The sequence below is a fragment of the Ambystoma mexicanum genome, chromosome 7p, assembly GCF_040938575.1.
Source record: "Ambystoma mexicanum isolate Mex_15411 chromosome 7p, UKY_AmexF1_1, whole genome shotgun sequence".
Taxonomy (NCBI): Eukaryota; Metazoa; Chordata; class Amphibia; order Caudata; family Ambystomatidae; genus Ambystoma; species Ambystoma mexicanum.
The window spans coordinates 893,059,068-893,069,548 of NC_090939.1; the positions used below are offsets into that span (position 1 = coordinate 893,059,068).

The 10,481-nt window shown below is 46.3% G+C and overlaps 1 protein-coding gene across 1 annotated transcript in view; it reads right to left on the bottom strand.

Moving 5' to 3' along the window:
* LAMP1 (lysosomal associated membrane protein 1) overlaps positions 1 to 7,386 on the bottom strand; it is a 436,503-nt gene extending 429,117 nt beyond the window's left edge. The window contains exon 1 of the mRNA XM_069637150.1: positions 7,111 to 7,386. Coding sequence (XP_069493251.1) covers positions 7,111 to 7,159 — 49 coding nt within the window. The 5' untranslated portion in view covers positions 7,160 to 7,386. The remainder of the gene's footprint in view (positions 1 to 7,110) is intronic.
* Positions 7,387 to 10,481: the final 3,095 nt, after the last annotated feature.

Here is a 10,481-nt window from a genome sequence, read left to right on the forward strand (position 1 = left end):
TGGGCTGTGCACATGAAACATGGTTGTCACTAGAGAACTGTTTCTAGTCTAAGGCACTGGCTCTCCCAAAGGGAATCATGACAGCGTGCGTGAGATACGAACTGTCGCTCATATCGCTCCACGCTAAGGTTTGCTGGGAGTGCGTCGAGTTTGTTTTGCAAAACTCACTATCGCGAGCAATAACACAATTTAACATTTTTAATTGTCCAACACCTACGAACAGAAGCATGGTGTCATTGTGGATCAAGAGATGCGAAGAGATCCTGAAAGAACACGGAATCAGCCTCGATATGCTTCAAGACAATCCGAATGCCGCAAAACTAAAAATCTGGCGTGCTGACTGGCACCAAACTTGTACGCAACGAGCCGCTGCAAAAATTATGAGCGAGGTGCCTCTTGAAACTCGGGCATTCAATACGCCACAATGCTACATCGAGCAGTTTCCAGATCCTCAAGCCCAAAGGTTGTTTATGATGTTGCGTAAACACATTCAAAACTAAGGAACGGCTGTGCGCATGGAAATGTAACAAAACTGTAAACCCAATGTGCAGGTTTTGTACTCAAGACAAGGAAACCCTCACGCATTTAGTGCTATTTTGCTCTAAGCTCCGATCAGAAAGAACAATCCATCTGGGACCTTGGAGCCTAAATCATCCCTCCCTCTGTGCAGACGGATGGTGGGCCTACATGTTTCAAGGTTCTGACATGAAACGGTTACTGCCACTGACCCGCTTCTTAACGATAATTGAAAATCGTTTAAGCTTGCCTTTAGTTGACGAGCAATGAAGGTAGTGATCGGGTCACAAAGCCGGTCGGAGGGGTTTTCTCAGGAGTGTGTATAAGACAAATTTGTTTTGTTTGTGTATTGTCTAACATTTTAAAGGGTTACGATAAACCGATAAAATAAAAAATAAAAGTTTTTTAAAAAAGATATGCGAGGAAATTTCTTCTCTGTGAAAAGGACAGTGAGCTAAAGACTTGGTTGAGAGTCTCCCAGGGGCCATCCACCCAAAAACAAGTCATGGGCCCCCCCCACCACCCCCCTCTGTTTTGCAATCATAGGAGGAACCTGCCAATTTAGCCCTAGAAACCATAGCAGTGTCAAACCCTCATGTAAGCTTTCTCGCCTAGGTGATGTTTGGATCAAAAAAAGTTCAGTTTGTTGGGCCTTACGAATTCAACACTAAATTTAGACTACATGTGGTTTGGCTGCTGTTTTTATTTCATGTGTACACAATGTGACTTGTTGCAAGCGCTGTTTCATATTGGTACGGGGTGTTGAAGTCCTGAATTGTTTTGTTCACTTCCCTGTAAATGCGAGTTTCCCTTTTGAGGAACTCTACAAGAGTACAGTGAACTCTTCTCAGTCACATGTATCTAGTTAAATAAGAGGTTGCCATGTGTTTATAGCCATGGTGATCATTATGCCGGAGCCACACGAACCATATCGTAGATTGTGAGCTCCTAATAGTACCTGTGCTTCTCTGATTTTGCCAAAGGCCGAGACTCCTTCCTGCTTTTGTTAACTGTTGCTCCTCTTCAACCTGACATCTTCGCTTTCTTATATGGTATTTTTTGTGTTTGTACAGCTATTTGCTGAATTTCAGCAGGTTGAGGTGTCTAGTGACAGTATAGAAGCTCTCCCCAGGTGGGCAGGAGAGTACTGTAAGGGGGAAGAGGGGCCCCACCTTTGACAAGTAGACCACTTCCGGTTTAAGCCAAAGGGCAGTTTGATGGCAATTTACCAGTGTAGTGTACCTCTGACTTGGAAGTGGAGCCTTGGCTGAGGGGGGTCATTCAGTATACAGACGTGAAGACAGATTCTTGTTCTGACCAATCTCGTATTTGAGAGTTATGCATTTTTTGCTCTCTTCCAGTTAGGCTGGCAGTCATCGTCCATTAGCCTCTGCGCTGCAAGCTATAATGCAAATGGACGGCATTACATCCTTAATATGAACCTGGATAGGCCAACAGCCCTTGGTAAGCTGCTGTGGATTCCAGCTGAACTTTAAGGTTCACGGGTAGGAGAAAAGCGTGTACGGGCATTAGGGCTGGGAGATAAATCTGAATATTTTTGGGTTCAATGGAGATATACGATATTGATTATGTGAGTTAAATGCAGTTGTAAGCTGCCAACTACATGCGAGATATCCCAAACATCTTTATTTATAAGACATTGAATAAAATAAAACTGCAATACAGGGCTCCTCGTCCTGTTTGAGACTACACAGTTGTGTAAATATCAAAATATAAATAGAATATTTAATAATGTTAACTATATTCTCTTATCTATTTTGAAAATATAGCGATATAGCTCCAAAACTCGATGTATCGCCAAGCCCTAGCGTACATCAACCTCCAGGGTTGGCTCTGTTGTGAGTGAGCACCACAGGTCTCTTAATTTGAGACAAGTTAGACTAATCCATCTCCATCACCCACCCTTGCTTGCGGTGGGTCTATACAGTGGCCCGTCTGCTATTTTTCCTTAGATGCATTCACATAAGTTAGACTGTGTGAGCTTCCACCGGTCACATGCTGTGTATATGTAAATGTTTGTGGTCTCACACTCCCGCAGCCGCCACTTTTACTCCCTTAAAATTGGGAGTAAAAATACTAGCAACCAAATACAGAAAACTAACACAGGAGCATGCCCCCCAGATTTCACCCACAAACCTCCATGCATATGTTTGGACCAATAGTAGGCATAGTGCAACAGGAAAAAACTTCTATTATTCCAAGATTTGAAGCAGTAAAAAAGAACCTTTTAATGTGTATGAATAACTAGGTGGAAAGAAATAATACATTTCGGGTTTACAGTGAAAACATTGTTAAACTCATATGAAAAATACTCCACACTGGGAATGGGACTACCTCTTTACTCACTAAAAAAATCTGGATCATATTTATTTCAAAATTTTGGGAAAAATGGGTCTCGGACATATCAGCACATACAGCCCATTGGATTGGCTTGCTTTTCCCTTTTTCAGTGTTAATAAGTATCCTCTTCAGAGGTCATCCCCACCCTCCCAATTCTCCCAACAGTTCTGTTACAAAGTCTCGGAGTAATTTCACGAGGTTCAAAAAGCACATATCGAAGTAACAATCATGGAGGGATTGAATGGCAGATGGGGGGGTGGAGCAAAGTCTCATCTCACACCCCAGGGAGTGTGGCCAAAACTGTTCCCAACATGCTATTCCTAGAATAGTTCAGATGTTCAGTATGTGCCTTGCATGGCGTTGGTTTTATTACTGCTTTTTGATTGAACTAATTTCAAATGTTGATAAGAAAAAAAGTGGTCTTCCACTTAGTCACTTTTAGGGGCTCATACATGCCCTGCAATTTGATACGTGGAGACAGTAACTGCTAGGAAGGATTGTTACCCATGTTGGGAGGTTATGGCAGAACTCGGGTGACTTAATATATGCCCCTCTGAAACACCTTCAGTTAAATATTTTCTCCTACAAATAATCTTACCCCTTCACCCGCCTAGTAAAACTGGTCTCAAAAAATAAATCTAAGCCAAAAGCCATCTTCTAGATCAAGTGATGGCACCTAGGAACCAAAATGCATTCCTAATCAGCACGATTGAGATGTGAACATATAACCTAACTGGTCAATGTACTTTAATACCAATAACTCACTGCCTTACTCATGCCTCATCTCAGAATCAAACTAGATCCACGACTCAGTCTAATCTGGCTTCAGAACATTAACAGGAACAGAGTCCTGCCTACTCCATCTGTGAGAATCTTAAAAGAAAGACTGCGCAACCTAATCCTACTAGCCCTCTCAACAGCGCTCAATGCCATGGACCACTCTATCCTCCCAAGAGACTACATACCCTCGGCATCGGGGATACAGCTCTGAATTGGATATCTTCCTTCTACAACAGATCTGAAATAGTAGACAGGACTCCGTTCTTCCTCAGCTACCCTCCCAGTCACCCACAAAGTACTGCAAGGTGCCATTCTCATCCCGCTCCTCCTTAACCTGTACCTGAGCCCGCTACCCAGCTCATTCCATCCTACGGTCTATCATGCTACAGTTACACAGACAACAGCAAAATCTTCAAAAATCCAAATAGCACCACATCTACCTCATCCAATCTCCCAACCTGCCTCTCAGAGATTGAACGCTGAATGACGGCCAATCTCCTACTCAATCCAGGCAAAACCGAGATCATGCTATATGGGAAGACACCCCTCTTCCCTCCACAAACCCCTAGCGGCTCTACCTAGGCCGAACTCCCACCAAAGTAAAAAAAAGAAAGAAAAAAAACCTACATTATGGATGCTGACATGACCCGGTCACATCTCAACTCTGTTAAAAATGCTGTTACCTACACATATGCATCCTTAGTCGCCTTTTTCCCTTACCCGACATTCCCACACAGTCACCGTTGCCATCATCCTTTCCAGCCAAGACTATGCTCCCGGCCTATACCTAGGGACAAGCACATTGCAGTTAAGAAAACCTACAAAACACTGCCGCCCAGCTCCTCCTAGCCTTATGCCCCAGAGAACACATTCCCCACTCTCTGTCACCTTCACTGGCTTCCGATCGGGCAGCAATCCTTCACGGGGATGTGCATCACCCATCAAGCCTTTCACAACAAAGGACCACAATGCCTACAGCATAAATGTATCCGATACAGGCCTAACAAAACCTCAGATCAGGCTCAGCACTTCGTTATTCCAGTGACCAAATCAACCCTTAGGTACAGGCATCCACCATCTGGAAGTCCCTCCCAGTAGCCATCTGCTGCGTAGACAACGGCCTTGCCTTCACGAAGGCACATGGCTTTCCCCTCAGCAGCCTTGCAGTTCGTAGGATCTCATGCCCAACTCTACTTCTAACCTGGCCGCCTTTCGTGGGGAATCAGATGCACATGGGAGTCAGTTAGGAGGAAGATAGCACTCCTATAGGCTAGTGGGTTAAGGACTTAAAATGGTTTGGGATGGGGTTGTAAGGATAGAAAAATCAGGATGGGGGTTCCCTCAAAAATTGGGCACGATGAAAAGTACCACTGAATTTTCCGCCGGTAAGATCACATAACCGACTAAAACTAATGCTTCAGACCTACTTCACCCCACCTGTGTGTGCTGCAACCCAAAGAACACAGCCTAGTCCCATGAAAAATAGAGTCCAGCCAGTCCCATAGCCGGATACCACTTGCTTTTGAGATGTGCCATTTCATTAATACCATGCTCTAGACCTACATCACCCTTGAGCACCGCAACACACAGAATACTGCCAAGTCCGTCAGTCCAGCTGCAAACTAAACTTTTGACACAGGACCCATACTCTCGTCTTTGCAATATGGGCTGCTGTTAGAGACCTAGCTATTCTCTGCCTTCCTTCAAATTGGCAAAAAACGCATGCACGCATTTTACCAATCCTTTCATTACAGTTCAAAGACTAAGGTCTTCCAAAGGGCGTTCATTCACCAAAACGGTTCGAGGACATACTAATTCCAGTGGCCGCTATACAAATATTACCCAACACAAAAAACAGGTAAGTCTTAAATGATTTTAAAAGTTTAGCCTTGCTTATATTTCCAATGCCCTTTAAAGAAATATAAGTATCAGATTAGATAGATAAGGGTAGCTATAGATGACAGACGTAACAAATAGGAAATACAAGAAAGTCAAACCGCAATGTAATGGGTTGGCATTGGCAACATGCTCAGAATACGGTCAGCCTAAGTAAAGCAGCTTAATCATTTTTTTTATTTTTATGATCCTGATTTTACAAAGAGAAACCTTTGGCACTGTTGGCAAAATCATTTTACAAGACCATGGCGTACATGAAACTATGGCAGGGCCCCGTGCCTGCTGGGCCTAGAGACCCAAGCTACTCCTCACTGATGAGGCCCAAAAAGGCCAAACATGTCTGGGGATGCTTGTGGTCTCGTGCAGAAGGGATGTAGCCTAGCAGTTGGGGCTTCACTGTCCCTTTTGAGGTGGGAGGGAGCAATGTTGTCTTCCCCCTTCTGGAATGGCTTGGCAGGCGAATAACGATGGTCTGGAGGGTTGCCAAGAGCAATACTAAGATTAATTCCAAACCTTCCAGCCTTCACTGCTTTGTTTTTTGCAGAAATCGGAATTACCCACAAATCATTCAGTGCACAGTGTAAAACTTAGAATAAGGTCCAGCACATAAGCTATATAGTTAGTCACCTCAGTGCATCAACCATAACCGAACTTGCGTACAATGCAAAAAGCTAACTAGACGGCTTACAATGCAAAAAGCTAACTAGACGCCATATTTATCAATTCAGGGCAACGTCAATCGCGCTCCACGGGCTCGGTTAAAACGTCAAGTGACACATTCACGGAACTGGCACGTGTTTACTAATCTTTACACGGACACAATCAGTGCTCTTGGGCGTCGACCCTTGAGGCCGTTTGAAGTTTGTTTATACGCCATTCAACATTGACGTCTAGAGATAACACTGCTCCACCCTTAATAGGTTATAAAAAGTCAAGCCTCCGTTGTATAATCTCTTTCAGTCCCTTCCAAAATGCAATTGACACACGGCATTCATTATAGTTGTACAAGAACCGTGCAATACATAATGGACGTGGGGGGAGTGTGTGTGCTTATTTTATTTCTAGATGCATAGTTATTGCGGGAGAAAGGCGAAGAGATTCACAAAGGGCGGAATAAGCTTTCTGGTGAGCGGGCTGCGTCATGCCTTCCTTTAACGCTCGTTTCTGTAAGGACACATTTTAGGATTCCTGATGTCACATGAGCCTTCCAAATACTTGACGGAAACGTAAAGTACACATCAGGTTCAAAGGCTTACACCAGTGGGGCAGAGTTACAACAGATTGCGAGAAGAATCACAGCCCACGCACCAACAGCTGCTAAATCAAAAGCAGCTCTGTTAAGTATATGGATTTTACTTTTTGGAAGCGAAAACAGGCAATATACAACCATTAAGTGTATATCACACTGGACGTCTCTGTCCCTCAAACCCGGAAGTAAGACGTTGCCCAGTCTCAGGCCTGACTCACGTCTGCACCATCAGCATCCACCACTTTTATCCAACTACTAACGTCCTACTCCCGAGAAATGATTAAAGGTTGAGATTTGACAGTACTCACCGAGTATGAGGGTGGCCAGTGCCCACCGCCGGAAACTGCCGATCGCCATGTCAGCTCTGAAGTCTAAGAACGGGAACCGGCAGGGTTCAACGCACGCCTACGGCGGGATGTTGAGCAGGGTTCACGGGTGCTGGTGAAGAAGACGCCGCGGGATACCGTTGCCCTCCGGGCAGCACTGTCACAACTCAGTAACTAGACGGAAGGCCAAAGCGTCTCAGCTGCTGGTCTATAGAAGCGACTGCAAGTCATGTGAGGGTGACGTCACTGGAAGCACGTGAGACCTGCTGACACCTTTTCCTGTAATGTCTTCTCATGGGGCGGTGCGCGCATCTCAGGCAGAGCGTGTAGGCGGGGACGCAAACAAATAAAATCGGCCATGTTATGATCAGGCAGAAAGGCAAGACATTGCTTTTGGTAAAAATGCTTTCGCCATGGTACTTTATCGACGGCCTCTTCAGACGCACCTTAGCCGGTGTGGCGATTGTTAAACAATTGTAATTTTTAGTCATGTATTAGGGCGCCACTGGCAACCATCCAAATTTTGCGGGACTGTCCCCAATACGTTTTCTGTCCCGCATTTAAGTATTCCCTGCTTTCCCTCTTGCTTTCGCTTTTCGTACGCTATTGGAAGTTCGGCGTAGTAGAACGTCTCTCCCAGGGGGTTGTGGAACATCTTTCATCTTATTGCATTGCACTGTGTTTGTCAACGAGCATAATGGGACATAGGTGGCCAGCCACAGCAGGGAGGGGATATTAGCAGGCGCTATAGACTCTTTAGATGTGCGACTGGTAGAGGATGAGACATGGGAAGGGTCACTATTGACCCCTGCCCTTCCCAAGTCCAGGAGGCTGAGTAGATATTACAGCGTCCTTTGGCACTTTAGATGCATCTTTCATCCATACTCACTAGCTGCATATAGCCACTAGCAAAGAGTGTAACAAGGGGGTCTGGAGCCATCATAGTATGCCCTGTTACATTTCTGATTCTGCGCTTTGTTTTGGTTTCTTTGAGATTCATTGGTTACAAACGGACTGGCCTAAAGACTTGTCTAAGAGACTGGCCTAACATCTGAACATCCATGCCAAGAGATGTCGCCGACAGCCCTGTTTCTTGGCCCAAGCGAGGCGGGCAGCTGCCCGGGGTGCAATAACCCTGGGGGGGGCGCAATTGCCCTAGTCCATGGAGCCTCTGGAGGGGATGAAATTCCCCAGTTTGTGGAGCGGCGCATTGCCGTGGGGAAAGTTCTGCGGGTCAGGTGCTGTGCTGCCTATTCTGACTGCAATGTCGCGTAGTGTACAAGTACTACGTGACATTACAGAAGCCAGAGGCTTCCTCTGACCACTTTCGTGCCACTTTGGTTGGGGGGGTGGGGCTGCGGGGGCATAAGCACAACAATAAAAACACTTAAGCCGCCCCCTGCAGCTAAGACCAACCCCTCCCATCACAATGCAGACAGGAAACTGCTAATGGCCCATTAGTCACTGAATGGTTTCCTGCTGGCATTGTGATGGGAGGGGAGGTGCAGTGGCGCTGCGGTCCCTCCACCCTCCGTACCCCCACAGTCCCCGGCTGCTCCCTGGAATGTGTGTGGGGTCCTGCCGCCTCAGTGACAGGCCGCCCCAGAGTCAGTTACGTGAGATGTGCCATTGCTTGCTGGCTTTTCTGAGGCGGTCTGAGGCTCCATGCTTACTGTGAGGTTGTTTCGGTTTAATTGTGGTTCCAAAACGTGTCCCTGCATCTCCGTGATGTGGCACCACAGGTGTGTTCATCCTGTCTCCATTTGGGAAGTCCCACCCCCCGCTCAAATAGCCCTAAATCTGCAGAGTATCAGTGTGTGGTGTATGAGTGTGGAGTGAGGGGTTCAGGAGAAGGTCCACTCGCAGACAGTAACACTGTCTGTGGCACGTTAAGGACTCTACTTGCTGTGTTGTGCCGTCTCCATTTACAGCACATGTCGTGGGCACCTCCAATTCTCAGGCGGGAAATCAGAGGCAGCTGGGGAACTCCACGCTCACACTGTCTGAGGAGGAGACCCCATATGGCCCTAAAAGGTCGCAGACAGAAATGTGGGGGAGGTCTATTAATGGGGTCCTCTCTCCAAGCCCCTCCAATTGTTTTAAAAACAAACATCGCGCAAGACAGAAAGAATGACAACAGCATTTGGCATATTAACAACAAGTAGTCTGAAGCAGCGCCCTCGTGTGCACTGATTCCATGACTTCTTGGCATCACATGTGATGTAACATCATACAGCTTCCAGAAAGTGAACACATCCGTCAGCCTACCAAACTCAGGCATACAGGTAAAATCCAGCAGGTTACCAGTCATCCACATCTGCGCAGCTCCCGTTCACATACAGGGCAGATAGCTTGCTGGGCTAGGTGCCTGCTGCTGAGATCCATATTCACATTTGTAATCCGTTTCCCATCGTCCTTGGTTTGATTACTACTAAGGCAATGACGCATAGAATTTTAGCTATGTTATGATACTTGCAGTTATATCGCGCTCCACTGCCATTTACATGGTCTCTTGCCGCTATGCCGGATCTAAAAGAGAGGAGGAGGGGTTCAGGTTGTGGGAGAGAGGGAAAATACAGTATTTTTCTGTGACCGGGTGGCATGTGAGGGGACTAAGGCAGGACCTTCGAAAAATCCCTGGCTGGTAGTGGCGTTGGTGCCCCCAGAGACGGGCATGAACAGCCCCTCCTGAGAAGTACACAGTGATGATGCTACTGTCTCAAATCCTAAGGCCGGCAGAGGCTGCCTTGCAGAAACAGCCTGCAGTTCAAAATGTACTTTTCTTCCCTCTGTGCAGCAAAATGACCTGTTTGTTATGCTATGTGCTGTTAATGGGTGAGAATAGAGCTAGCTACTCCATTGTAGACAAGGATGAGCCAGGGCTGGGATAGGCAGAGAAGAATGCAGCCCTCCTATGCAGTGGTATGTGTTTGCATTACAGCGCTTTTCACCCCACTTCTGGTCTCCTTTGTATTATTTGTGTCCGACTGCCTGGAATGCCTAAGGTGGCTTGGGGGACCTGAATGAGCACTGGTATTGTGGGGAGCAGGACGGGCCTGCAACAGGGCCCACACTAAAAGAGCCAGCAGAAGGAAGGGAGCTTGTTCTGCCTCATCCAAATGCTCAGGAGTGACTGAGCAGAGTGAGGGAGGGCAAACTAATCAAGGGGGCGGTTTGGGGGAGTACTCGTTCTCCCCCTGAGAATTTATTTTTAAATAAAATGGTGCATTTTACAGTACATTTTCTGTGATAAATAAGCTACACAGTTTACAATCAGTTTTGTAGGGTAACGTATGAAAAAAACGCTAGCTGTCAAGTCACCAACAATGCACAGGAGCATTTTCATAATGCCT